This window comes from Urocitellus parryii, chromosome 1, assembly GCF_045843805.1.
Source record: "Urocitellus parryii isolate mUroPar1 chromosome 1, mUroPar1.hap1, whole genome shotgun sequence".
Taxonomy (NCBI): Eukaryota; Metazoa; Chordata; class Mammalia; order Rodentia; family Sciuridae; genus Urocitellus; species Urocitellus parryii.
Window position 1 is genome coordinate 134,561,126 of NC_135531.1, and position 26,608 is coordinate 134,587,733.

Here is a 26,608-nt window from a genome sequence, read left to right on the forward strand (position 1 = left end):
AGTCATGGGCGGGGCCGGGGCGGGGCCCTAGATTCCAAGCGCGCGCGGCCCAGTCTCTCGGCGCTGCGTCTCTGCACCGACTGACAGCGCAGCGCCATGGCCACCGATCAGCGAGCCAAGGCCGACACTCTGTCCCTGCGGCAGCGGCTCCTCAGGTACCTAGGCGCGCGCACGCACGACGCACTCACGCACGACGCGCACGCGCCTCCGGCACAGAGCCCGCGACTTCCCATCCCTTCCCGGCCTTATCCGGGCCGCAACCCCGCGTGTTCTGAAGCTCTGCAGTCCTGGGCAGGCGGTTCCCGCAGCTGCTTCCTCGCAGCGGCTTCCCGCTGGCTCCTGGGCCCACCCTGAGGCTCGGGAACCGATGTCACCCGCCCCGCAGCTCTCGCCACGGGCGCCTGGGGAGGACAGCCTTTGCCCTAGCATCTGGGCGGACCTCGCCCACTAGTGGCCCTTCAGCACGACCAGGGCCTGACTTGAGAGTGATCCTGGGAGGGCTGAAAGTTCAGACCGAGGGTTGGGTGGGGAGTCCTTCACAGCGTTAGAGGAAGTAGGCACTTGACCTGCGAGAGGGGCCCTCAATGGGACATGGCAGGGGAAGAGAAGGCATCCTCCAGCCAGAGCTCAAGACTAGCACACATCTGGGGCAACAGGGCCACTTAACTGGCAAGGAATCTTTAGGGCTGAGAGACAGCTACCTAAGGGTGCCATTCCTTATACAGCCATACAGGGTCCCCGTGGGTCTGACTGGGGCAGCTTCCTTTTCCCAGGATCTGAGCAACTGATGTGGGCACACAGGGAAATGAGCAAGGCCACTGAGGCTTAATATGACTTAAACAATTTTAAGTCTTAGCAACTTCCTGCCCCATCCTTTTCCTTCTTTACTATGGAATGAGGAGCCTGGCAGCAAGGAAAGAGCACTTTGTCCTTAAAGTTTTTGTTCTTTCCAGAAATCAGGAAGAGGTGAGGAGGTAGGTGGTCCCTTCAGGTCTTCAGACATGGCTGTCCACCTCTGGTCTGTCCCCACAGCTCTTCCTGCAGACTTTTTTTCCCTGAGGATCCAGTTAAGATTGTCCGTGGCCAAGGGCAGTACCTGTATGATGAACAAGGGGGAGAATACATCGATTGCATCAACAATGTGGCTCATGGTCAGTATCACCTCAGGCTGGTGGGGCAGGAGAGGAGGCTGAGGCTGTGAATCTGATGCCAGTTGTAGACAGCCTGGCTTGAGCTGAGTCACATCCATGTGCAGAGAACGCCCAGTCTTTGTCAAGTAGCAGTAGAAGTCTCCAGGCAGGAGTCAGAGGTCTAGGTGTGTGGATTCAGTTCCACCTGGGACTGATGATGAGCTCAGAGAGTGACAGCCCAGCCATGACCAGCACTGCAGCACAGCCGTCACCAAGTACAGGGATTATGGCAGGGATTCAGCTACACTGACCATTTCAGGTGCTGGTAAGGAAATTGAAGCAGAAATTCAGTCACTCAGCTAGGACTGCCAGAACTGATGGAAGAAAAGGAGTCCATGAATTAGGAGGCAAAATGGAGGTGAATAAAACAGGTTAAAAGCCAGAGCTCAGGGCTGGAGTTGTAGCTCAGCGGTAGAGGGCTTGCCTCACATGTGTGAGGCACTGGGTTTGATTCTCAGTACCACGTATAAATACATAAATAAAATAAAGGTCTATCAACAACTAAAATATATATATTTTTAAAAAGCCAGGGCTCTAGCTTTTGCTAACTTACCAACTTTGTGATTTTGAACAAGTTTCTTCATTCTCTATACCTATTTGCTCGTCTGCATAATAGACCATGTACTACTAGACATTCACCTCCAAGTGTTCTAGAGAATTATGTGTGTTAACTAACAAAATTTAGTTTTGAATGTGCCTGATGTTAGGCAAGCTCTCAGTGCATGTTCCTTGTTATTATCCTTGGCCTTTGGCAATAAAGATTACCTCCAGCCCCCACCAGCTGGTCAAGTCAAGCCATGTGACAATCACCTCTGATCCTTGCCTCTCAAGGAAAAGGCCTACAGAAGCCTTCTTAAAGGCATAGTTTGTCTAAATAGGATTTCTGCTAGAGAATCTTTTCCTTCTGCTGGAATCCCAGGAACTTCTTTTTAGATCTTCCTTTCCAGATTCATCATCCCCGCCTCCCCCCCTCCCATCTTAAACTCATCTCTTTCCACCTCTCCCTTTGTAACTGCATCTCCCCTGGCTGGGTTTCCAGAATGGGGCTGGGGGAGGCCCAGTGGGACTGGCCGAGTGGAGTCGGCCATTTGATGGAGGTGGCCCTCTTGCAGTCGGGCACTGCCACCCTCTCGTGGTCCAAGCTGCACATGAACAGAACCAGGTGCTCAACACCAACAGCAGATACCTTCACGACAACATCGTGGATTATGCACAGAGGCTGTCGGAGACCCTGCCAGAGAAGCTCTGTGTGTTTTATTTCCTGAATTCCGGGTAAGTGAACTGCAGCCAGCCCCTAGCAAGAGAGTGAGGCACCAAAGAAGAATCACTCACATAGGCACAGCATGGTGTAGGCTTCAGGGAGAGGCTTCTGTGCTTCCTAAGTGTGGATCCTGGTTCTTTTTCTGTTGGATCCAATTTTCTTCTCTTTTAGTAAAGGATGTCATTGCCTCTCTTCCAGGATCATTGTTGGGGCTTGATGAATTAATGTGTTCCTTTATTTCTGCCTTCCATAAGGCCCAAAGACCCCTGCTTAGTAGAAGCAGAAACATCAAATGATTCTTCAAAGAAATATAAAATTACCAAGAAAAGTTATTGTCTGGAGAAAAAGCATATGGTATAATGAGGCCCAAAAATTTGGGGGGACCTGACCTGTTCTGGAAGGTCAGGAAGGTTTCCCTGAGGAAACAATGTTAAGCTAAAAGCTCAGGAGAAAACTAGGGGAAAAGGAAGGAAGGGTGCTTCCTACTCCACCACAAATACTCTTGTCTAGGTCGGTCACCACACGGAACAACTTGTGCAAAGGCCCTGTCATAGGAAGGGGCACAGCATCCTGGCACACTTGAAGAACTGAAAGAGGAAGAGGAAAGGGTGTGAGCTAACTCTGGAGAGGGACCCAGGGCCCATCACCCAAGGACCTTATCCATCAAGTGAGGACACTGTATCCTCAGAGCACTGGGAAGACATCAGAGGGGTTTAGTTAGGGAAGTGATGTCATCAGGGCTGGCAGAAAGCAAGAGTTGACAGGGTTTGGTGCCAATTCAGGGGCCAGGTAAGAGGTGATTGTAGCTTACAATGAGAGTGGCAGTGACAGCAGAATCAGGCAGATGATCATGGCATATCTGAGAAAGAATATTCCAACAATTGTAGGTAGTGGCATTTGGATTATAGTAGTGATTTTTGTTTGTTTTTATGGTGGTATGGAAGCAACCCAGAACCTTATAAATGGTAGACAATCTCTCTACCACTGAGCACTTGCCCAGCCTAGTAATGATGATTATTATTGCCATTGCCATTTATCATTCATCAGTTCCCTGAATTACTTCTAGGAAGTAAAATTTACCATCTTAATTTGACAGATAAGGAAATAGTTCAAAGAAAGGAGCTAAGAAGTGACAGACTAAACTGGAACCCCAGTTGGAAGAGCAGGGAATTGGTGCAGGGTTGGTACTTTCTCAGCAGAGGAGGAAGAGCTATTCCTATTGGCTTATTAACCCACCAAATTCATTCTGTGTAGGTGCCAATGACTTTTATGTTACCAAATCCAGTAATCTTGGCTACCTTTGACTTATCTGTCTTCCAGCAATATTTGACAGAGTGACCGGGCTCTGGAAAATTTTTCCTCTGGTTTCTGGTGCCTTCCTTGTATCCTGCCAGCTTTTCTGGCCACTCCTCCTCTGAATCCTTTATCAATACCTCTTGCTATATTCCTCTGGACTGGTCCTGGGCCATTTTTTCTCTCTGAGTCCTCTTGCTCCATGATCTCATCCATTCCCTCAGTATTAAATATCCGTGTGCTGCTGACTCCCAATTTATATCACAAGCCCAGATGCTTCCCATGTGTTCCAGACTCAAGGTTCTAACTGTTCATTTGACATCTGACAACTTCACATATCCAGAAACAATCAAGACATGTCTTCTGCGACACCTAGTGTGAGACCATTGCACTGGTTCTCCCTGATGTTCCCAGCCACCGACTCCTGGCCTTCCCAGCCCCACCACTGCCATCCTCACATCAGCTCACCTTATAAATGGCATCACTATCCACATCTCTGCTCAAGGCAGAAACGAAATACATGCATTTCTGCTTCAGTCCCATCTTGTCTGTCTCCAAAAAATCCCTTTACTCCAAGCACTTCCCCATCCCCTGCTCTCACCTGGACCTCCTAGGTCTCCTCACTTCCACTTTCATTCCCTTTTGACATATAGCTACAGACTGCCTCCTAAAATGGGATTTGAATCATGTGCTTTCTCTGATTAAAACTCCTCATTGGCTTTGTTGACACTGAAAAGAAAACCCGGGCTCCTTCCCAGCCCTGTGAATGTGGCCCCTGCAGCACTCTGCACTTCTCCTGGCTTGCCCTCCCTAGGCTCTGGCCTTGCTTGTCTTCTCTTGCTTCTCTGACACAAGTTCCTGCCTCCATCAGGGCCTTTGTGCATGCTGCTCCCTCTGCCTGGAATGGTCTCCCTCAAGACTCAGGTGTTATCTCCTTAAAGAGCCACCCTTGACCCTAGCTAGGGTGGCCATAACAAAATGTCAGACTAGGGGACTTCAGCAATGAAGTGTACTATATCATATTTCTAAGAAGCAAAAAGTCCAAGATCAAGGTGTCAGTAGGATTGGTTTCTTCTGAAGCCTCTCTCCTTGACTCACAGAGAGCTGCCTCCTTCTTGTGCCCTCATGTGGCCTTTCATCTGTGTGGAAACATCCCTGATGTCTCTGCATCCAGATTTCCTCTCCTTCTAAGGACACCAGTCAGATTGGATCAGGATACACTGAAGCCCTTCTTTTACCCTACCTCTTCAAAAGCTTTATTTCCACATAAAATCACATATAAGACACTGGGAGTTAGAGCTTCAACATAACAATTTTGGAGCAACACAGTTCAACCCCTAACATGCTGTTATTTAAAGTAGCGCCCATCCAATTCTCCCTTAGTACGCTGGACCCACAGCTAGCACTTACAAAAATGATCACTCTTTGTTTTTTTGGCTTTCATGCACATCAGAATGTAAGTTTCAAGGAGGCCAGGGCCTCCTGTTTTACCTACTCTTTTTACCCCAGAGTTTCACTGAAGGGCTTTAAGAGGGAGGATGATAACAGGGCTGAGCATATAGGAGGCACTTTATGTCTATCAAACAAATGACTAAATGAAGTCCAAGAATCTTCTTGCTGCTGGAAGGGTTCCTCTGTTCACATGGTTTCTCTGTGGAGAACCTTTGGGTGACTGTCCAAGCCGTGCCCACCTTTACTGTTATAGGTCAGAAGCCAATGACCTGGCCCTGCGGCTGGCTCGCCAATACACGGGACACCAGGACGTGGTGGTATTAGACCAGTAAGTGAAACTCATAGCCCTGCCTGCCACTTCCAGGCCCATAGGCTTATTGAGGATCAATGAGACTCTGACCTTGGCTACCTTAGAGGATGAAAGCCTTGAAACATGATAGGCACAGGACTGCGCCCCAAAGATACCTCCCAGGGACTCTATCATCAGGCCACTGTCCCAGGAGGGCAGCTCCTGGGGAGGAGGACATGCTTTGTAAGGAATTGAAAGTCCTTCATTTAGATATTCAAACTGTTCCACCTGTAGCTCCTATGTATTGAGTATCTGATGTGCAGAAGACCCAGGCCTGGGCTTAGAGCATTAGCCCAGTTAAGATACATTATACCCTGAAGGAGACGCCACAAACACACTTCACAGAGGAGAAAATTGGACCCAGAGAGATTAAGCAATCAGTATTTTGACATGGCCAGTTAGTGGCCTTGTAGGAAGTCTTACTACAAGGCCCATGCTTGTTCCCAGCCCAAGAGCTGGGGGCCTTTGTGTTGCCTTTGGCAGTGGATAGACAGTGGTCAGGGTTAGATCATAAGAACATGCTACTGGGGCCTGAGCCCTCCCTTTTTCTCCCCAGTGCTTATCACGGTCACCTGAGCTCCCTGATTGACATCAGTCCATACAAGTTCCGGTACCTGGATGGCCAGAAGGAGTGGATCCATGTGGTATGCACTACCCACAATGGCAACAGGTTGGTGCCCACCCCAAAGCCAGAATGACACAGTGCTTGTACTCCCTACAGGCACCTCTCCCAGACACCTACCGGGGCCCTTACCGAGAAGACCATCCCAATCCAGCTGTGGCCTATGCCAATGAAGTGAAACGTGTTGTCAGCAACGCACAGGAGAAGGGCAGGAAGGTAACCACACCCTCAACAGTCCAGTGAATGTCACCACCACTGTTACCTGCGCTGTGCTAGATGCCTAGAGGGAAAGCAGAATGAGGCCCTGCCCTCTTGGAATTTAGTGTATGCATGAGGTGGGACTAATAGGTGCCCAGCCAAGAATTTTGGTGAGAATATCCTAGATGTTATAGGCATCCAAGGCCCAGGGAGGACTTATGTGGGCATGAAGGCAGGTCCTTGCAGAAGGTACTACCTGACTGCAATAGTAAAAGGTGAGTAGGAATTAGCTACTCAAGGCAGGGAGCAGGGGAAGAAGGGCCTCCTAAACAGGATAGCCTGTGCAGAGGTGAGGAACTGTGGGTGTGGAGACAGGTGGGCCTGAAGAGGCAGACAGGACCCATCTGCCAGGGGATCCCAATGCTGTGCTGAGTGCCTGGAACTCTGCACTGGAGACCATGAGTGTCAGTGAAGGGCTTTAAGAGGGAGAGTGATAACAGGGCTGAGCTGTTCTCTCATCCATCCCAGCTGTGTGGGATGGATGTGAATGGGATATCCTGAGAGGAGGGATCTTGAGGAGGCTGTGTTGGTTCTAAGTGAGCAATGGGGAAGCCTGACCAGGGCAGTATAGTGGAAATGGAGTGGACAGGCAGAGACAGGAGAAATGTACTGTGACCCAGAACAGCACCCACAAAGGGCAGTTTTGGTGACTGGGGTGAAGACTTTCTGGAATACTTCACTGAAGGAGTGACAGAGCTAAACACAGGATACATGGCAAAGAACGGTGGGCTGTGGGACCAGAAGGGTTGACAGGACCAAACCAAGAAAGTCTGACCTGTAGATTTCAGATGCTTGCAGCCACTTCCATAAAACCTGGAAAGAACATTGCTCTGTTTGCAGCAGAGGTAGAGGATCAGTTTCCCATCCAATCAGCCCTCCCCACATCCTACCAATGGCCTCTGAAGCAGTTCCCAGGCAGAACACAGTTGAGAAATCATGGCTGTGAGCAGAGGGGTCAGTAAAGGGTTTTAAGCAGGACAGCAGAGAGTTCAACTTTCTGGCTTGTAGTGTCACCCCTGTGGTCTTGTGAGAGACACTGTAGAAGTGTCCAGTTGAGTAGATGACAACTATGAGGCCAAGGCAGAAACAGGCAAGTCCTCTGGGAGGCAGCCATGTCAGAGAGGAAGTAGTGAGTTCAGAGATGTTACTGAAGTAGAATCCATGTCAGCATGACTGATTAGATGAGGGAGAGGGCAATCAAGAATGGGACCCTATTTGTCCCAAGGCAGGAGGGATGAGATTGGTACTGGTCACCAGAGAGGGGAAGGAAGGAACAGGCATACTAGTGAATTTATAGTTAGGGACACACCAAGAACAAGGGGACGGAGGCATCCATATGTAAGTGTTGGTTTGAGACCTAAAAGAAAACCCGAGTCTCAAACCATCAGATGTGACATGGGCTCCTCTGGGCTCCAAAGGAGGATACGGCAGTGATGGCGTCTGGTCCTGATGCTGAGCCAGCATCAGCAGGGCACACCGAGTTGCATGGTGGTGTTCCCAATGTGTGTCTCATCCGCAGATTGCAGCCTTCTTCATGGAGTCTCTGCCCAGCGTGGGAGGGCAGATCATTCCCCCTGCTGGTTACTTCTCCCAAGTAGCAGAGTAAGTAGGTGGGCAGCACCTGCTCGAGGGAGGGCAGAAAACTGTGTTCCTAATCCCAACCACAGCCTGACCTGCTTGCCAGAATATTTTAAAGAAATGATGGCCTAGAGAAGGCTAGCCATTGCCCATTCCCCCTGCCCTCCACCACCCCACCTTTCTGCTGGCAGATCCAGGTTCAGAGCCCTAAGATCTCCCAACTCCTGGTTAAATTCCTCTCACCAAAGCCCCGATGGCCATCTGTCCTCCACCACAGGCACATCCACAGGGCTGGAGGGGTCTTTGTCGCAGATGAGATCCAGGTTGGCTTTGGCAGAGTAGGCAAGCACTTCTGGGCCTTCCAGCTGCAGGGGGAAGACTTTGTCCCTGACATTGTCACCATGGGCAAGTCCATTGGCAATGGCCACCCAATTGCCTGCGTGGCCACCACCCAAGCTGTGTCAAGGGCATTTGAAGCCACCGGCGTCGAATACTTCAACACGGTGAGTGAAGGCTCCAGGGCAAGGGAACACCATGGGCTTTACTAGACTCCAGCTTACCCATAGTAAAGGTGGCAGGGATAGTGCAAAGCTGCCTACAGTGTGCTAGGCCCTATGGCAGGTGCTGGAGCCAGAAAGCTGAGCAGCTGCATGAGGAGCTGAGTATTTTAGGGAAACAGATAACCCAGGAACAGACTTCACGTCAGAGGGTAGCTTTATGTTTCCTGTCTTTGTGATACAGATCAAGAGCTTTCTCTAACTGAAGTTGACCCAATAGCTTGTTCAATGGCTCCCAAGATGGAGATTGCAGTGTAAGCAAGTAGAGCATGGTGGTTAGACATAGTTTCATTGCAGAGACAATCTAAAATGACCCAAAGGCAGTGAGGAACTGTGAAGGGTGTGTTTGTTTTGCAGTACTGGGGACAGAACTCAGGGCCTCTTGCAGGTTAGGCAAGCACTCTACCACTAAGCTACACCTGGAGTTCCAGTGAGAGGGTTTTAATCATGGAAGATGAGGTCTGAAGTAATTTTTGGAAAGATGCAGACAGAATCACAGAAGACTGTAACAGGCAGGAAAGGAGGCCCAAATCTGTGCTTAGGCCACAGGAAGAACAGGAAAGGACAGAGCTGAGGATCCACTAAACTGTCAAAAAGAGGCAGTTTGAATTAGAGATCAAAACATTCTAGAGCTTAAACCAGTTTCAGGATGGCTAAATAAGGCAGAGAAGGTCATTGAGAGTGAGGGAAATACTGGGTACAGTGGTGCAAGCCAGTAATCCCAGCAACTCAGGAGGATCATAAGTTTGAAGCCAGCTTGGACAATTTAGCAAGACCCTATCTCAAAATAAATTAAAAAAAAAAAAAAACTGGGGCTGTGGCTCAGTGGTAGAGAGCCCCTGGGTTAAATATTAAAATAAAAGGGATGGAATATAGCTCAGTGGTAAAGAATGGTCCCATTCTTGCCTAGCATGCTTGAGGCCTTGAGTTCAATCCAAGTACCGCAAGGGAAAAAAAAAAAAAGTAACATTTTGGCTGGTGCTTTCAGCAGACTGTCACTGTGTGCCCAGGTGACACAAACAGTGCCTGTGCCCTCTGAACAAGCTCACTGTCAGGGGAGACAGGGTCATGGTACCATCATGATATCAGTGGAAGATGACTTAATGGAAATAGTGTTCATGGCACTGTGAGAGCAAAGGGGGCGCCCCAGACAGGAGGTAGGCCAAGTGGTGTGGGACAAGTGGTGAAGGCATTGTGTGGAAGATGAGCCCAAAGCCAAATCTGGAATAATGAGCAGGTATTCGCTGTGTAAAAAGAAAGTGTTGTGTTTGATGAAAGACAATGACCCAGTGAAGCTTGATCCTGGAGTTTTTGTTTCATATATTTGTTTTACTTGAACATCAAGTGCACATAACTAGACTTAAGTATAACCCTTGTTTCATAAAATACTCTCATCATCTGTCCCTGCATATTCTTCAAGTTAACAATTTACCTGGTTACCTTATTGATGTTACAAACAACTTGGGAGGACATCATCTCAAATAAAAGTTAGGACCTTGATGATAACCTACATTTATTCTTTTATTTGGCCCCAAACCATCTCATTGCCTCCATCACCTAGATAACTATCACTCCAAATCCCAAGTTCATTATTTATTCTAGTTGTTTGCTGAATTTAGTTGGATTTTGTTGTTTTCACCTAGCATTGTATTACTAAGATTCATCCATATTGCTTTTCACTGTAATTTGCTTTATAATACTCACTGTGTTAACGTACCACAGTTATTCATCCATTCCCATTAATGTGCTTTGAAGTTGTTCCATGTTTTTGGCAATTATGAACTGGGCTCCTGTGCCGAGTTTTTCTTAGAAGTGAAAGGATAGGTTATGAATTAACCTAAGAGTAAGACTGCCAGGTCACAGGGGTTGTATCCACCCTCAATTTTAAGAGACAATGGCATCAATTTTCCAAAATAGTTCACAAGACCCTTCACCGGCAATGTATGTCCTCATCAACACCTTTTAGTTTTTGCCAGTTAAGAGCCATGTAGAATGGTAGCCAATATGGACTTGGTATGCTGTTCCGTGACTTCAAATTATATGAAGCATCTCCTAATTTTATTGACCATGCATTTCCTCTTCTGTGAAATGCATGTTTTTTCATATTTTAAAATTATTAATGATTTTCTTATTTGTGGGAATTTTGTATATCTGTGTACACATGTGTCTGTATGTGTGTATAGCTACACAAACATATCTACATACTTTTTTTAAATGTTGTTTTTTTATACCTTTATTTATTTATTTATATGTGGTTCTGAGGATCGAACCCAGTACCTCACACATGCTAGGCAAGTGCTCAACCACTGAGCTACAGCCCCAGCCCCTCTATATATTCTTGAAACTAATTCTTTGTCAATGTGTATATTATAAATATGTTCATCCAGTTAATAACCTGGCTTTTCAACTTTTTGTATTTATGATAAACCAGTTTTCAATTTTTAACATCATTGACCTGTGTTTTCTATTATAGTTTTTCATTTATTGTCAAAGAAATCTCTCCCTACTTCCAGATCTAAATATCTAAAATATACTATCAATATTTTAAGTGTTTTGACATACAAGTCCTTAATCTGTCTGGAGTTAATGTAGGGTGTACATCAGGAATCATCATTTTTCTCTGATTCCTTTATACTTCACTGATGCTACCTCCATTTAGTAACCAAAGGTCATACATAACATACATAAGTGGGTCTGTTTATTTCTACTCTTTTGATTAACTTGTCTATCTCTTCTTGTATCACATTACTTTATTACTGTTATGAGCTTCATAATATGTTCTTATCTGATATAAAGAAGGTCCCTCTTACCTTTTTTTCATGTTCAGAAGAGTTCTGACTACTCCTGACCACTTTTTCTCTCTCACTTTATAAACACTTCAAGAAATGTTTTCTCTCTCACTTTATAAACACTTTAAGAAATGCCCTGTTGGAATTTTGTTAGGGAAACTGCTTGAACTATAGGTCAATTTGAAAAGCTTTATTTACAATATTGAATCTTCCTATTCAGGAACATGGTGTAACTTTCCATGTTTTATAATCTTCCCTATAAAGATCTTACATATAGGAGTTGGGGTTGTGGCTCAGTGGTAGAGCGCTTGCCTAGCACATGTGAGGCACTAGGTTCAATCCTCAGCACCACATAAAAATAAATAAAGGTATTTTTTAAAAAAGTTCGTGCACACTGCTAGATTTTTTATTGCATATATTCGCCATCATAAATGGTGACTGTGTGTATATTTACTGTTTGGTTCTGTTATAAAAAATCAGAGCCAGGCACGGTGGTGCACGCCTATAATCCGAGAGGCTTGGGGAGGCTGGGGCAAAGAGGATCACAAGTTCAAAGCCAGCCTCAACAAAAGCGAGGTGCTAAGCAACTCAGTGAGACCCTGTCTCTAAACAAATACAAAACAGGGCTGGGGATGTGGCTCAGTGGTCAAGTGCCCGAGTTCAATCCCTAATACCAAAAAAGAAAAACTATGGATTATCCACATTCTCTTGCTAAATTCTATTATGTCTAAGAATTACAGGAAGTTTTTTTGTTTGTTTTTTCCTGTATAAATAATCTTATCACCAAATAATGTCAGCTGTTTAATTACACAGGATGAGAGGCTTCCACTACAAAATAAATAATAGGACATGAGGCATATTTGTTCAGTTTATGGGAATGCATGTATCTGTCCATTTAGGATGATGTTTGTGGCCTGAGGGTGTGTAGTTCAGTGGCAGAATATATGTTTAGCATATGCAAGGCCCTGGGTTTCATCTCTAGCACCTCAATAAATAGATAATATTTGCTTGGGTTTGGTTTTTTTTAGTTTTTAGCAACACTGGGAATTGAACCAGGGCCACTCTACCACTGAGCTACATTCCCAACCCTATATGATTATATATGATATGCTACCTCCATTTAGTAACCAAAGGTCATACATAACATACATAAGTGGGAGAGATAGAATCTAAGTTGCTAAAGCTGACCTGAGACTCTCCTGCCTCAACCTCCCAAATCACAGTGATTACAGACATGTGCCACCAGTGCCCAGCTATATTTTTAATATAAACCATCTTTATATACCTGAGACAAATCCAGCTTGAGTGTGGGATATTCTCACTTTTATGCACTATTATATTCTACTTCCTTATATTTTATTTATAATTTGGCATCTATTTTCAGGAGTAAAATTTAACTAAAATTTTTTTTCTGGTAACTTGGGTTTTGCTAGCCTTGTAGAATGAATTAGGAAGTATTCTTTCCCTTTACATAAAATTGGAATGACCTGTTCCTTGAAAGTTTGGTAAAAACTCAATCTGAACCTTGTGTTTTGTGAAAAGAAACTTAATTGCTTTTTTTTCTCTTGGTACCAGGAATTGAACCCAATGGTACTTAACCACTGAGCCACATCCCTCAGCCCTTTTTTATATTTTATTTAGAGAAAGGGTCTCACTGAGTTGCTTAGGGCCTTGCTAAATTGCTGAATTGAGGCTGGCTTTGAACTTGAAATCCTCCTGCCTCAGCCTCCTGAGTTACTGGGATTACAGGAGTGTGTCACTGCTCCCAGCCTTAATTGCTGCTTGAAGTTGTTTTAGTCAGTTTGGGCTGTTATAACAAACTACCATAGACTAGGTGGCTCAAACACAACCAAAATTTCTCACAGTTCTAGAGGCAGAAAGATCAGGGTGTCATGATGGTTGAATTCAGGTGAGGATCCTCTTCCAGGTCACAGAAAACTGACTTCTCACTGTACCGTCAAATGATGGAAGGGGCAAGAGAGCTCTCTGGAGACTTTTTAAAAAGTTTAATCCTATTTATGAAGGCTCAACCCTCATGACCTGATTACCTATCCTTTTAATACCATCACATTGGGTGTTAGGATTTCAACCTAAGAATTTTGAGGGGACAACAAAACATTGTCCATTTTAAGTTATACAGGACTTTTTACTAAATGTTTTCTGCCTCTTCTCTCCCCCTCTGGGACTGTATGTTAGTCTATTTGATTGTGTCCACACGTTTCTACAGGCTTTTTGTTTTTTGTTGTTTGGTTTTGAGATGGGATCTTGCTGTGTTGCCCAGGCTCATCTTGAATTCCTGGACTTGAGCAATCCTTCCAGTGGTGAGTTTAGGGCTTTTCAGTTCTTTCTGAACATACACATATATTTGGCTTGAGCATATTCCTAAGTATATGCATGACCCTTAAATTACCAGGAATATGTCAGATCTAGCTTTTCAGGGTCCCTATAGACATCTCATTTCCCAACTTTTTATTTTATTTTTTTTTATTAATCTACTGTTTGTCCCAATAGTGAGCCATGATGTTAAACTATTGCTTCCGATCAACAAATACACTGGAGAAAAGGCTGTTCACACTGGGCAAACTCCTCCAGTGTCAAATAAATTCCCCCTTTTGTGTGAGGTCTTCCAGGGAGCCACCAGGAAGGTCAAACGAGTTCTCAAAGAATGGGGCTTCCAAAGACGCTTCAAACCCATTTCCTGAGTTCTGATGGGTTTTGCTACTATTGTTCCTTTTATGGAGGAGAGAATTTTGGAAGGGGTGGGGGAGGCAGGGACCTTATTCTGTCATTTTCATCACTATCATTTTAAGTCATCAATTCTTGTTCCTTTTTTATGCAATTGGCTCTTTTGGAAATTTCTGCAGTTTTCCTTGTTTTTAGTACTGGGGAGTAACACCAGGTATTCTACCACTGAGCCACATCCCTAGCTCTTTTTGAGACTGGGTCTAGCTGAGTTGCCAAATCTGTCCTCAGACTTTCAATCTCTTATCTCAACCCATCAAATTGCTGGGATTACAGGCATGCACCACTATACCCAGCTTGAAAATTTATTTTGTCTTTATTATTTTAAATTTTATAATGTCCATATATGCATTTCACCTTTCTCCTTTTGATACTCTGTGAATTCTTTACACCTGAGGTAGGTTTTGTTTTTAAATTCCAGATCTATTTCAACTACTTGCACATTCTTCTTTTTTAATATTTATTTTTTAGTTGTAGTTGGGACACAAAACTTTTATTTATATGTGGTGCTGAGGATCAAACCCAGGGCCTTGCATGTGCTAGGCGAGTGCTCTACTGCTGAGCCATAACCCCAGCCCCTACTTGCACATTTTCATATCATTGTTCTCCTTCTAAGACTTCTATTATTCAGATATTAGCACTTCCATCCATCTTCCATATAACTTAGTTTTTATTTACGTTTTATATTTGTTTCCCCCACTTTTTCCTTTGGGAATTTTCTCACAGTCTTTTTTTTTTTAAACAAGTTGGCTTTTTTAAAAATATTTTTTTAGTTGTAGATAAATTATGAGGTATTGAAGATCAAACCCATTGCCTCATGTGTGAGGCAAGTGGTGCTCTGCCATTAAGCCACAATCACAGCCCTCTCACTCTAGTCTTCAAATTCAAAATTACTGAGCTGTAGCCAAGTGTGGTGGCACATGCCTGTAATCCCAGGCAACTCAGGAGGCTGAGGCATGAGGATCTCAAGTTCTCAGCCTGACAATTTAGCGAGACCCTGTCTCACAATACAAAATTAAAAAGGCTGGTAGAACACTTGCCTAGCATGCATGAGGCTCTGGATTCAATCCCTAATATGGGGAGTGGGGTAAAGTTTCAGATTTTGGATAAGGATTAATCAACCTGTAGTTCATGTTAAATTTTAAAAAAATGATAATTCCAAATGATAATGAAATGTCGAGTAAGACATTACTGGAGTCTCAGACTGATGGGAATGCAGTTTTTTTCATGTAAATATACATTTACCTTATAACCCAACAAACAGTTCCACACCTATTTACCTAAGCAAAATGAGAACATAGTTTTTACAAAAGGACTGTGTACAAATATTCATAGGATTTTTATTCATAATAACCAAAGGATCCATCAACAGAAGATTGATAAACAGATTATGGCAGATCCATAAAATGGAATAATTATACAACAAAATGAACAGATTACTGACACTTATAACAGTATGGACAAATTCCAAAAACAATGAGCAAAAGCTAGGCACAAGGATATATAATTCTTTAATTCCATTTAAATCACATTCTAGAAAAGGCAAAGCTAGAGTGACAGAAAGCAGGTCAATGGTTGCCTGGGGCTAATAGTGAATGAGTCAGAGTACAAGAAACTTGGAGTGATGCAAATATTCTGTAGCCATCGTGGAGGAAGTTGCACAAGTACATACCTTTGTTGCATCTCATTCAACCTTACACTTAAAAAAAATCATTATTTATTGTTATGCCTAAATTTCTTGGTTTTTGTTTTTCGGCAGTACTGGGGATTGACTCAAGGGCCTTGCACAAACTAGGCAAGCACACTAACACTGAGCTACACACCCAGCCCCAAAGCTTGTTTTTTGTAACATAGGGGATTGAATCCAGGAGCACTTTATCATGGAGCCACATCCTCAGTCCGTTTTTTGAGAAATGTTCTTATCAAGTTGCTTAGAGCCTAAATTGCTGAGGCTGGCCTTTTTGTGATCTCCCTACCTCAGGAGTCACTGGGCTTCTGATCCTTTAAAACACAGGTCCCATTCAGACACCTGTGGGGTCAGGCTGGAGAGGAAAAGCAAGCTAATGCACTCACTGCCTGAAGAGAACCACTGATCTTGCTTGGTCCTTGTGTGGCCAGATAGGCCATGTTTGTTTCATCAGAAATAAAGGTATGAAGTCTCCTGCAAGAATTTATGAACCCAATTCACAAGTTTAGAAATGCCATACAAGCCAAATAAAATGCAGGGGTATTCCAGGCTCAGCCAACAGAGCTGTGAATTTATGCCACCCAGAGTGACTTCCCTGGTAAGCTTTGTGGTGTGCTGTTATGAACCCTCCTTTACAGAGGTGATGGGTACAGTCCAGTGCTGTGGATCTGGGCACAGCCAATGACTTGCCACCCTAAGGCCTAGCTCTTTTGAAACACACCTTCTCCAGTGGTTCTGTGGGGCTCCTAACTGCATTTCCAGGGATACCTGACCTGGCTTGAAGCCACAGAAAGTAAGACATCCAGTGGGACCACAGGAGCTCCGTCTACTGAGAGCTCTGAGCCCTAGGGGGTTCAGGACCTGTGCTCCAGTCGCTTCCTTTGAAAGTGTAGCAATTCTGTGCAGTGTGTGGCCCACTCTACTGGGTATCTGACATATTTTGTCCCCTGGCTCAGTTTGGGGGCAGCCCAGTGTCCTGTGCTGTGGGGCTGGCAGTCCTGGATGTCTTAGAGAAGGAGCAACTGCAGGCTCATGCTACCTGTGTGGGCAGCTTTCTGATGGAGCTTCTCAGGCAACAAAAAGCCAAACATCCTATCATTGGTGATGTCAGGTAAGGCTCTGAGACAGCAGTCAACCCCCCAATAACCAAGCACCTCCCAGGGCCCAGGATAGTCCATATTATTCAACCTAATATGGATGGTAAGAATTTTTATGACCACATTCCAGAGGAACTGCTACTCAACACTGTACTTTCTAGGAAAGAAAGCTCAGATTCAGCCTGAGCACAGCACAGCAATCCTCTTTCCTCTGTCCACAACCCAGCCCCCATCCCTTCCCAGTTATTCCCCAGAACTGTTTGCATCCATTCCAAGGGTTCCTAGGCTCTCTGCCTCCACAGGAGGCACAGGGACAGTCCCAGATAGTTCCAACAGGGGTGTCTGGTTGAGGCCCAGGCAGAATATGAGCAGGGATGGTGGCCTTTAGACCTGGCCTTCTGAGATGTCAACTTTTCCAGGGGTGTTGGACTCTTCATTGGTGTGGATCTGGTCCAAGATGAGGCCACGAGGATGCCAGCAACCCAAGAGGCTGACTATGTGGTAACCAGGTATTTTTTTCCTTCAAGTTGCCTTCTAAAGTAGAAATCACCATGATGCCTCTTTGCACAACTTAGGGCCTTGAATAGGAGGAAGCCTCCCTCTGTCCACCCTGTTCCCACAAATCTGGCTAAACAGCTATAGTATCTGGGCCTGAGGGGCAGAGGCAGCTATCTGACCCTCTCAACTGAGCTCTCAGGACAGGAAATTATAGCTCTGTCAGCCATGTACCCAATGCCAGGAAGCCCTAAATTGCACACAGAGCTGGAGAAGGAAATAGCTTTCCTAAAGCTTCATCTGAGGGCTACTATACCACCAAGACTGGGGGGACTCCCCATTCCCAGAGTGCCAGGTTGATGGAATGGTTTCCCACTCTTCATCTGGTCTGGAGGTGTGCAGCTGGGGCTCACTCTACCAGCCTCCTAACCTGGGGTCTTTCACTTGAAGCCCAGGCAGGACCTAAGGCCTCAGGACCTCTTCCCCTATTACTGTCCTCTTTATCTCCACTCCCCATTCCTACCTCCCCACCCCCAACAGAAACCCCCTCTGGTAAGCCTTTATTCAAATTATGAAACATTCATAATCTTGTGTGCTAATTCACCCTATACCATATTAATGTAAATCCTTTCCCTCAAATGTTTGCAGTGGCCAGTCCCTGCCAGCTCACCCAACATCTTCACAATGAGCCTTGGAGATTCTGAATGGTCAGGTGGCAGAGAAGCCAGATACCGGGTTAATTCTTACACCTTCACAACAGTAAATATGGGACAGGTATTCCACCTGCAGTGACCCTGCTAGGTGGCAGAGCTAGATTAGGCCCAGGGGGAGAATCCACAGTTCAAACTTTATTATTTCCAATGTGCTGCAAAGAACAGAACAGGAAAAAGAAGCCAGAAGACAAATTGAAAAACAAGCCCCACCCCACCCCTGGTAATATTTTAACAATAAAAAATAAAAAAGGGAGCATAAGTTCAAACACAAATAAATCATTCGAGACCCTTTTGTCAGTGGCCAAAATATCCAAATATTAATGTGGAATATTAAAAATTATTCATCTTCCCAAAAAGAATGGGAAATTAATAGTCCTGTCTGGGATGACAAGTTACCCTAGGAGGCATGGGGAGGGAAGTTACTGAAGCTTGGCAAATGTTACAGAATTCTCATTCCATTCATGTTAGACATGTTTCATTAGAAAGGGGACATACTACACACCACAAACCATGCACAAAAAAAGGGAAATGCAGGCATTGTCGATAACCCTGGTCAGTCTTGGCTTGGTATAGACTGGAGAAGTCAGACCCATTTTGGGGGCAGCAGAGCCAAGTACATTCCAGACAAGGGCCATTAATGCTGGGCCACAGGATGAGTAGGACTTTGGCAGGGTGGACAGGACAGTGTCTTGGTGGGAAGTGACTAGTGAAGGACTCTGAAGACAGTGTAGCTTGAATGCTGGACATTAAGCCAAAGTGAGGATGAAGAAGGCTTGAATGTCAAAGGGGTGTCCTGTCCTCACAGGCTGAAGGAAAACTACATTTTGCTAAGTGCTGATGGCCCTGGAAGGAACATTCTGAAGTTTAAGCCCCCAATGTGTTTCAGCCTGGACAATGCACAACTGGTGGTGACAAAGCTGGATGCCATTCTGACAGGTGAGCTTGGAGCAACAACTGACCATGTTTATCTAGAGCCCCAGCATGCACTAAGGGGCATGAGAGCCCAGAAGAAGACAGGATATCCTTTAGACACACACCAAGTTTGTGAAGGGCCTTCCAGCCAAGCCTCTCCTATTCCTGCCTGAACCTAAAAGAGCTTTCTAGCCCTTTGGGCATCAAGCCACCAGCCAACCCACCTGCCTGGGCTAGACCCCATTACATGTGCTTAAAGTCACCCTGAGATACAGATGGCAGCAGCTTCCTTCTATACTGGAAGCTAGGAACACATTCATCTAGCTGGGGGGTGGCTGAAATGAGATTTGTTCAGAGATCGGACAACAATAAACTTCTCCAATCACCTAGAATGGTCAAAAATAAGCCCAGGGTATCCCCCTCTCTACCAAACTGAGATTAAGCCCTGTTGAGTCTGTATACCATCTGTGGAGACCTTTGAGACCCCCATATAGGCAAAATTATCTGTGGAACATGTCAAAGATAGTCTTTCCTTTCCACCTCTGGGTTACTTCTTTGCTGACCACAGGTATACATATGCCCAGGGCCCTGGAGCTGAACAAAGTCCAATTCCTGCTAGACAATTTGAGATGGTAGGGGTTCTGATGGACAGAGTTATTTGTGGGGAGCCTAACAAACCAGAAGCTAACTGGCTACAGAAGTGGTTTAGGACTCCTGGACACAGCCTGAAAGTAACAAGAGAACTGAGGGCTGGCTTATGTTTTCCAGGTGTATATATGGTTCCCTTCCAAGAAATTGCTAGCCCACCTCTGTTGGGTCAGGTATGAAACTGGCCATGTAGGTGGGCCCAGTCTCTAAACTGCTATCCAAGCAGCTTTGGACACTGAAGGCTCCAGAGAAAGGTGTTCCATTGGGGTGGCTTTGTGGTCTTTTTCAGATATGGAAGAGAAGGTGAGAAGTTGTGAAACACTGAGACTTCAGCCCTGCTCAGTCAAACATCTTCCAGGTGAGTGGGCCTTGCCTCTTGTTCTTAAGAGACCCAGAGATGGTTTCTTACCATCAACAGCCATTATCCTTAGCAAAATGAACCTTCTAAAACATTCTTGTTCTAATAGCTCCTTCTCACAGGTTACTTTTTTCAAAATTGAGAAGCTCTTACTTCCCTGGGTATTATCTACCCATCCCCACCAGAAAGTCTCTAAAACTTGGCCTGTACTTGTTGGCTAGGATGAGAGGGCAGGAATAGCCATTTCCTCCCTCAGTGAGCTTTCTATGCTGAGAAAACCCAACCAAGGATGTGTAGGGTGTGTATGCCTGACAGGATGCTCTCCAGAGATGGAGGATATAGACCCAAAACAGCTCACAAAAGGTCAGTAGTCAGGTCCTTTGTCCAAGCTGTAACCCACAACTGGGTCAGCACCTGAAAGACCTTGCTATGGGAGAAGGCCCCAGCCCCAGCCCCAGAGCACCTGGCACCCATACTCTGGGTAAGAGGTCTCACGGCATATCCCACACTCACCCAGGCTTGGGGGTTTTAAAATTTTTATTTCAAAAGCTTGGATAGCTTCAATATCCAGGTCGTGGCAAAATCAGGACACGTGTAAAATACCTTACAATACATTAGATTCCCAAAAGGTACCAAAAAGTACAGTAAAATTAACACTTCCATTACAGGAAATGTATGACACAAATAATATAAAATTAAAAGGTGGGAAAAAAGGTGACACTGGTTTCCTAAGATACATTTTACTCTTTACAACCAGGGTCCACAGGTCCAGGCTGCAGAGCGGCAGCAGGAAGCAGACCCTCCAACCTGGTTCTAGGTAACCTGGTAATAAAATCAACCCCTAATGCCGCTCTGGCCTGAGACACCACACGCTGCCTAAAACAACTAGAGCTCTGGAAATAGTAAACAGGAGAGTGATTTCCAAGGGGGAAATTTTAAATAAGATGCACATGGGACAGGCCATAGAAAGTTTGCCAAGTTAAATTTGGTACATAATTGCGTTCACTCCGTATCCAACAAAGCGTGTGCGGTCAGTCAGCCAGCTGCTCCTGCTGCCGCCTCAGTATGGCTTGTAGTTATTCTGATGACCACCGCGTCGCTGGCTCTTCCCGTAATTTGTACTACCCTGACCTAGGGACAAGAACAACGTAGCAGCTACTACTTACTGAGCATTTACCTTGTGCCAGGCGCTTGACACGCATCCTCACAGGATCCTCAACCCTGTACAGTAGGGATCACCTCTATTTTACTGAGGCCCTGGAGCTAGAACTCCACTGGGTAGCTCCAGTGCCTGAGCCAGGGCCTGTCTGACTCCAAAGCCCCTGCTGCCAGTGGCCCCTGCACTGTCTGACCTGCCCCCCTGGTGGGGGAGTGGATAGGGCCTCCCTCTCCTACTTACTGTAGTCGTAGCCGGGGCCGTAGCCGTAATAGCCATAGGGCGAGTAGTCGTAGCCGCCATAGCCGGGCCCGTAGCCCTGCTGGTAGCCGTAGCCCTGGTTCCAGTAGTTGCCGTAGCCCTGATTCCAACTCTGACTCTGACCTGTGGGGGGAGCAGGGCACAGGGGCCCATGGACCATTTAGCACACGCAGGAGCTAGGATGGAGGAAATCCTGCCCTTTGGGTGGCGGGGTTACAATGGCAACTCAGGCAGAAGCCATGGGGCTGCTTTCTGTTTTTAGAGGGCCCTGGGCCCAGCTCTGGGCCTGAGACGGGATCAGGAGGCCAGGATGCTAACTTCACCTGGGGTACAAGTGGCTTACTCAAGTCACCCTCTGATCACCCCCACCCCTCCCTGGCAGCTTGGCCTTGAAAAAGATGCAGTTCAGGCTTTGGAGTCAGAGGGCCTGTGATGGAAGGAGGTAAGCGCCTGGCACAGCTCTGCCCTACCCTTCTGCCCACTGGCCCCTGTGTGTACCAAGACTCAGAGGACAGCCACAGAGCCAAGCACAACCCATCATGCCCCCACCCAGAATGCAATGCAAATGCTCCCTCTGCCCTGGGGCCCCAAGCCGCACAAGTGAAGACAGACAGGTCTCTTCCATTCCAGGAGCCACAGCAGCAAAAGCACACAGCTGACCCAGGAAAACCATTCTTATTCCTGTCCCATTCCCATTTCACACTGCCTGCCCACCCATGCTGCACAGAACACCAGAGGCAACCCCAAAACAGGCACAGAAGGCATCTTACAGGCAGGGAAACAGGACCCATCTTCACTGAAGTTTCACTTACCTCCACCTCCACCTCCACCACTGCCTCGATTCCCTCTGTTGCGGTTTCCTCGGCCCCCAGAGCCATACTGCTGCTGCTGATAGACTTCTTTGGGCTGGGCCACCTTGATTTCACACTAAAAGCCAAAAAGACAGTGGGTCACGCCAATGAGGCTAGCTCAGGACAAAGATTTTTCACTGCAACACTCAGATGGTAGACTGGGCATGTCAATTTGCTCAAAATATGCTGGGGCAGAAATCCATGTGTGCTAAAAGCTCCTAAAACCAACTAAAACCCAGGGCCTTTCTTTAAGAGAACCTTTCCTAGGAAAATGCATTGGACCAACTACAGCCCAGGAGGGCAAGACACACCAGACATCAGGGGAACAGAGGACAGATGGCCTGGGAGTTGGCACCACCTCTGTCCTGCTGAACAAGAAGACCAGAAGACTTTTCAGAGAGGTCTTGGGCACTAGAGACATTTCATTTTTCTTTCTTTTCTCTTTTTACAGAAGAAACTCATCCCACCCAAATACTCTGAGAAAACCCTGACCTCCATCACAGTTTCTGAGGCTCAGCATGGGGCTTTGCCTGAGACCACAATGCCACCCATCCCTCTGCTCTTCCAAGCACTAGCCTACCGCTGGGATAAGGCCATGTCTACATCCCCACCACAGGCCCAGAGGGTCAGTTTCCTTCCTGCCCAACATCTGCACTGGGCAAGGGGATGGGGATTGTGTCCGCTAAAATAAATCAGTGGTACTTAAGGAAAATATTGACAGACACCTCCATTAAAAACAGTAAAAATCACTACACACTGTGTGTCCCCACATAAGATTCATTTAATTGACATTTGAACCTGCTAAGTGATGTCTGTTTTCTATCCCATTTAATTAAAAATTGAGTTGATTACACTCAACTGAATACTTATTTGTAACACCCACCATTAAAATGTTAGCTTAGAGGCTCTTACCACTGCTTTGTTCGCATGCACATAAAGCAGTCTGTCACTGTCCACTATAGGAACAACTCGCATCTCACCTGCTTATTTTACAAAACATTTAGGGACCTAATCCCTATTTGGAGCTTTCTAAACTCCTAGCCAGGATGGGGACTTCTAGAAGCCCCACCCTACCTGTTCCACCTGACTTCCACTCCTGCTGAGACACACAGCCTGCCACACCCAGCCACAGAGGGCCACACCTTTAACTCTGCTAACTGCCATCCTGAAGCTTAAACTATTCTCTCCTCTACCAGAGTTCAGGGGAGGAGGTACACCTTTCACTACACATGACTCCACATATGAAGGCAAAACTGGTCCTGGATTTAAGCTGGCCTGGTCCCCAGATGCTCTTTTAGGATCTTTGCCTGTGGAAGGATTGTCTAGAGCAGTGCTCAAAGGGATATATCCCAAGATGAACAAAAAGAGGTCATCAGGAACAGGGCAAATCCTCACCATAAAAGGTAGTCTATTGAATTGCATAAGTTCTAAATGACCACCTGCTCCAGTCAAGTCAAGTGCATACTTTGGATAACAACTAACTTGCTAATTAATCTCTGACATAGCCCAACCTAACCCACACCTGCAAGAGCCAGCTTTCCAAGAACAGAAAGATGAGCACACACAGCTAAAACACCATACCTTGCTTCCACTGATAGTATGGAATTTTTTCTCCAGAACTTTCTTCACAGGATCTTCTTCTTTAAAAGTAATAAAAACAAAACCCCGTCTTTTATTCAACTTGGGATCCATTGGAAGCTCAATGGCCTCAATCTGTAAAAACAAACAATGCTCAGGACCAAACCTCTCCTACCAATGCGTATAAACTATTGGAGAGAAGACCCATTAAAAGGCCAGAGAGTAAGAAAGCCCTACTGAGGGCTCCAACTAGCCAAGACTACCAAGGATGGACCAAGAAGGAAGCAAGCAGTCTCAGAGCAGCTGGCAGGCCACTCCTGAGGCCACCACACTCACCTCCCCAAACTCTCTAAAGTACTCCCTGATCTTTTCCTCTGTGGCTTCAGGATTCAGACCCCCTACAAAGATTTTCTTGACAGGGTCCTTCTTCATGGCCATGGCTTTTTTAGGGTCAATTACCCTGCCATCCAGCCTGTGTTCCTTCTGGTCTAGGACCTGTTTCAAACAGAATGGATCAGGTTATTGTTCAGTAAATGACCATGGAGGCCCTTCTCTCAAGATTCCCACACAGGTACACAAAATGTGCTTCATGCCCTCCAAACTCCACCCCAGCCCATCTTCCAACCCAACTTTCTCCAAGCTCCCAATACACCTGGTTCACCTAAACACCTATAAATCAGTCCTCTCCTCTCCTCTCCAACTCTCTTGACCATCCAGTGCTGGGATCTATTTTTATTGTATAGTCAATGACTTCTCTGCAGTCAGTAATAGTCCACTGAGCCCTTACCCACCCTGCCCAAGCAGTCCCAATGTAGGGCCCATTTCTTTCCAATAAAGGAGCAGTGATTATGAGCAGACTTAGAGTCAGGCTGCTAGGGATTGGAATTCTCACTCTACCTATAACTACGTGATCTCTTCCACTAAAATTTGAGGCTTAGGATTTTGTTTTTTCCTATATGAAGCTAAATGCTTATCCTCATAATAATCTGAGAGACTCAGTTCTAATACCCACAGTAAAATGTTCAGCATGGTGCCCAGAAATATGCACATAAAAAGAAACAAACACCAACAATACTCTTCCTGAACCATTTCATCACTTACTTCCCATTAAACCTGTATTAATCCCTCAAAAACAAGAATGTGACGTTCCTAACCTACTTGTCCCAAAGCACTCAACTGCACAGCACACAAGGTAAACATTCTGTACAACAGTATCCTATACATTGAGACTGCTGATACCCAGCTTACCTTCTCCACACTGGCAGCATCTTTGAAGAGGATAAACCCAAACCCTCTTGACCGTCCAGTGTTGGGATCCATTTTTATTGTACAATCCACAACCTCTCCAAATTTAGTAAAATAGTCCTTTAAATCTTTTTTGCTGGTATCCCAGCTCAGACCACCAACGAACATTTTTCTGAAATGGTAGAGTGAGATGCATGGCAACAAATCTTGTAAGAAAAGCTGTGATTTTAAGGACTAACCCTGGCTAAGCTTTCAATGAAATGATTATAAAGCCAACATCCTGCAGACAAAGTCTACACCCACCCTTAAGAGTCTACAAGGGCACTACATTTTAAGGAATGTTAAATTCTATTGTCCTCCAATCTCAATTCAACTTGGACCCGACTGCCCTCTGATCTCAGTATCGTTTAACCACACTGTGCAGTCCCAGGCTCTGAGCGAAAACGGAAACGTTGCCAGGGGTATAGGCCCAGACCACTCAAAACTGAAAATAAGGTGTCCAACCACCACGAATCTATGGGCTAGCGTCCCTTCCAGTCTTCACCACCTCCAAGAACTTGTTGCAAGGAACTCGAAGCTTCCTGGGGCCGAGACCGCCCAGAGTTCAGACTATGACTCCGCCCCCGGGAAGAGGCGGAGGAGGGAGGCCTGGGCCCGGGCGCGCGCCAACTCCGCCCACACAGCCCCTGCGCAGCCCTAGACCCGGCCGGGCACCGGGTTCGAGCGCTTTCCCTCTTCCGGGCCGCCCGCCCCGGAGCCGACTTCGGCCCGGCAGCGCGCGGGCGGCCCCGGGGCGGCGCCAAAGTCGACCCAACAAACTCCTGCAAACTCCAGAGCGAGTAGCAGCTCAAGAGCTGAGCAGTGAGCGTGGCGGGGTCCGGTCCGACCGCCCCTCCCCCCGCCGCGTGGCGCCAACAAAAGGCGGCCCCGGAACAAAGGCGGCGCCCCCGTCCGCCCGCGACCGCACCTACCCCGCGTCTTCCTCGTTCTTGCTGGCGTTGATCTGGTCGCCTTCGGCGCCGTTCTGATTCCCGCTCGGGGGCGCAGCGGTCCCGCCTCCAGACCCCGCGGCTGCTCCAGTGCCAGCCCCTGCCGGCGACTCGCTTTCGGGAGCGGCCTCATGTCCGTTCTCAGTGGCGCCCGTAGTCTCCATGGGCTGCTCCTCGCCCGTTTCCGACATGGTAGGGCAGGCCGCGGCGGCTCCTGCAACGAGCGACCACACGCGGCGATAGCGCGTCAGGCCGGCACGACTCTTGCCCGAGCTCCCGCCCGCCTCCCGCGGCCCGGGCGCTCACCTCGCCGCCGATGACGCCGCGGGGCCCACTTGTCCCCACCCGCCGGGGAAGGCGCCGCGGGCTCGGCCGCGCTCAAGCTCGCGCTGCCGGGACCTCGCCTCCGTCCACTGACGGAGCCGCTCCGATGGAGCTCCCTCTTCCTCCTCGGCAGCCGCCACACAGAACCCACGGACCACAGCCCAGGTCCGACTCGCGCGGTGCCGCCGCCTGACAATGCCGAC

At 46.7% G+C, this 26,608-nt stretch overlaps 2 protein-coding genes across 12 annotated transcripts; one reads left to right on the forward strand and one right to left on the reverse strand.

Moving 5' to 3' along the window:
- On the forward strand, positions 1 to 23,084 carry Phykpl (5-phosphohydroxy-L-lysine phospho-lyase). Of its 7 annotated transcripts, none has more exons than XM_026413082.2 (13): positions 1 to 155; positions 1,033 to 1,151; positions 2,303 to 2,462; positions 5,450 to 5,524; positions 6,102 to 6,189; positions 6,267 to 6,383; positions 7,945 to 8,027; positions 8,281 to 8,506; positions 16,735 to 16,889; positions 17,295 to 17,384; positions 18,889 to 19,019; positions 19,933 to 20,001; positions 22,721 to 23,084. In XM_026413082.2, exons 1-13 carry the CDS (start codon positions 97 to 99, stop codon positions 22,747 to 22,749), a joined length of 1,401 nt encoding a protein of 466 aa, XP_026268867.2. In that variant the 5' UTR covers positions 1 to 96; the 3' UTR covers positions 22,750 to 23,084. The 7 variants fall into 7 exon arrangements, with proteins under 7 accessions (XP_026268867.2, XP_077657710.1, XP_026268865.2 ...); XM_077801584.1 differs by lacking the exon at positions 22,721 to 23,084 and adding an exon at positions 20,759 to 20,862; XM_026413080.2 differs by lacking the exon at positions 22,721 to 23,084 and having other exon boundaries at positions 19,933 to 20,230.
- Positions 18,199 to 26,608, reverse strand: Hnrnpab (heterogeneous nuclear ribonucleoprotein A/B). 5 transcript variants are annotated; one of them, XM_026413086.2, is made up of 8 exons: positions 26,388 to 26,608; positions 26,064 to 26,295; positions 25,096 to 25,264; positions 24,184 to 24,342; positions 23,851 to 23,982; positions 22,237 to 22,345; positions 21,401 to 21,541; positions 20,262 to 21,132 (listed from the first exon to the last, which is right to left on the reverse strand). In XM_026413086.2, the coding sequence occupies exons 2-8, from the start codon at positions 26,270 to 26,272 to the stop codon at positions 21,062 to 21,064; spliced, it is 990 nt and encodes a 329-aa protein (XP_026268871.1). In that variant the 5' UTR covers positions 26,273 to 26,295; positions 26,388 to 26,608; the 3' UTR covers positions 20,262 to 21,061. The 5 variants fall into 5 exon arrangements, with proteins under 5 accessions (XP_026268874.1, XP_026268871.1, XP_026268870.1 ...); XM_026413085.2 differs by having other exon boundaries at positions 20,263 to 21,132; positions 22,231 to 22,345; XM_026413089.2 differs by lacking the exons at positions 20,262 to 21,132; positions 21,401 to 21,541 and adding an exon at positions 18,199 to 18,235 and having other exon boundaries at positions 22,231 to 22,345.

Excerpts from the sequence above, each read along its gene's own strand:
- Hnrnpab (XM_026413085.2), bottom strand. The coding sequence starts at position 26,272 with ATGTCGGAAACGGGCGAGGAGCAGCCCATGGAGACTACGGGCGCCACT. Across the intron at positions 23,983-24,183 it reads ACTTTAGAGAGTTTGGGGAG|ATTGAGGCCATTGAGCTTCC; the intron begins GTGAGTGTGGTG and ends TTGTTTTTACAG. Across the intron at positions 21,133-21,400 it reads CGGCCCCGGCTACGACTACA|GTCAGGGTAGTACAAATTAC; the intron begins GTAAGTAGGAGA and ends TCTTGTCCCTAG.
- Phykpl (XM_026413080.2), top strand. The coding sequence starts at position 97 with ATGGCCACCGATCAGCGAGCCAAGGCCGACACTCTGTCCCTGCGGCAG. Across the intron at positions 8,028-8,280 it reads TACTTCTCCCAAGTAGCAGA|GCACATCCACAGGGCTGGAG; the intron begins GTAAGTAGGTGG and ends CCTCCACCACAG. Across the intron at positions 19,020-19,932 it reads GCTGGATGCCATTCTGACAG|ATATGGAAGAGAAGGTGAGA; the intron begins GTGAGCTTGGAG and ends GGTCTTTTTCAG.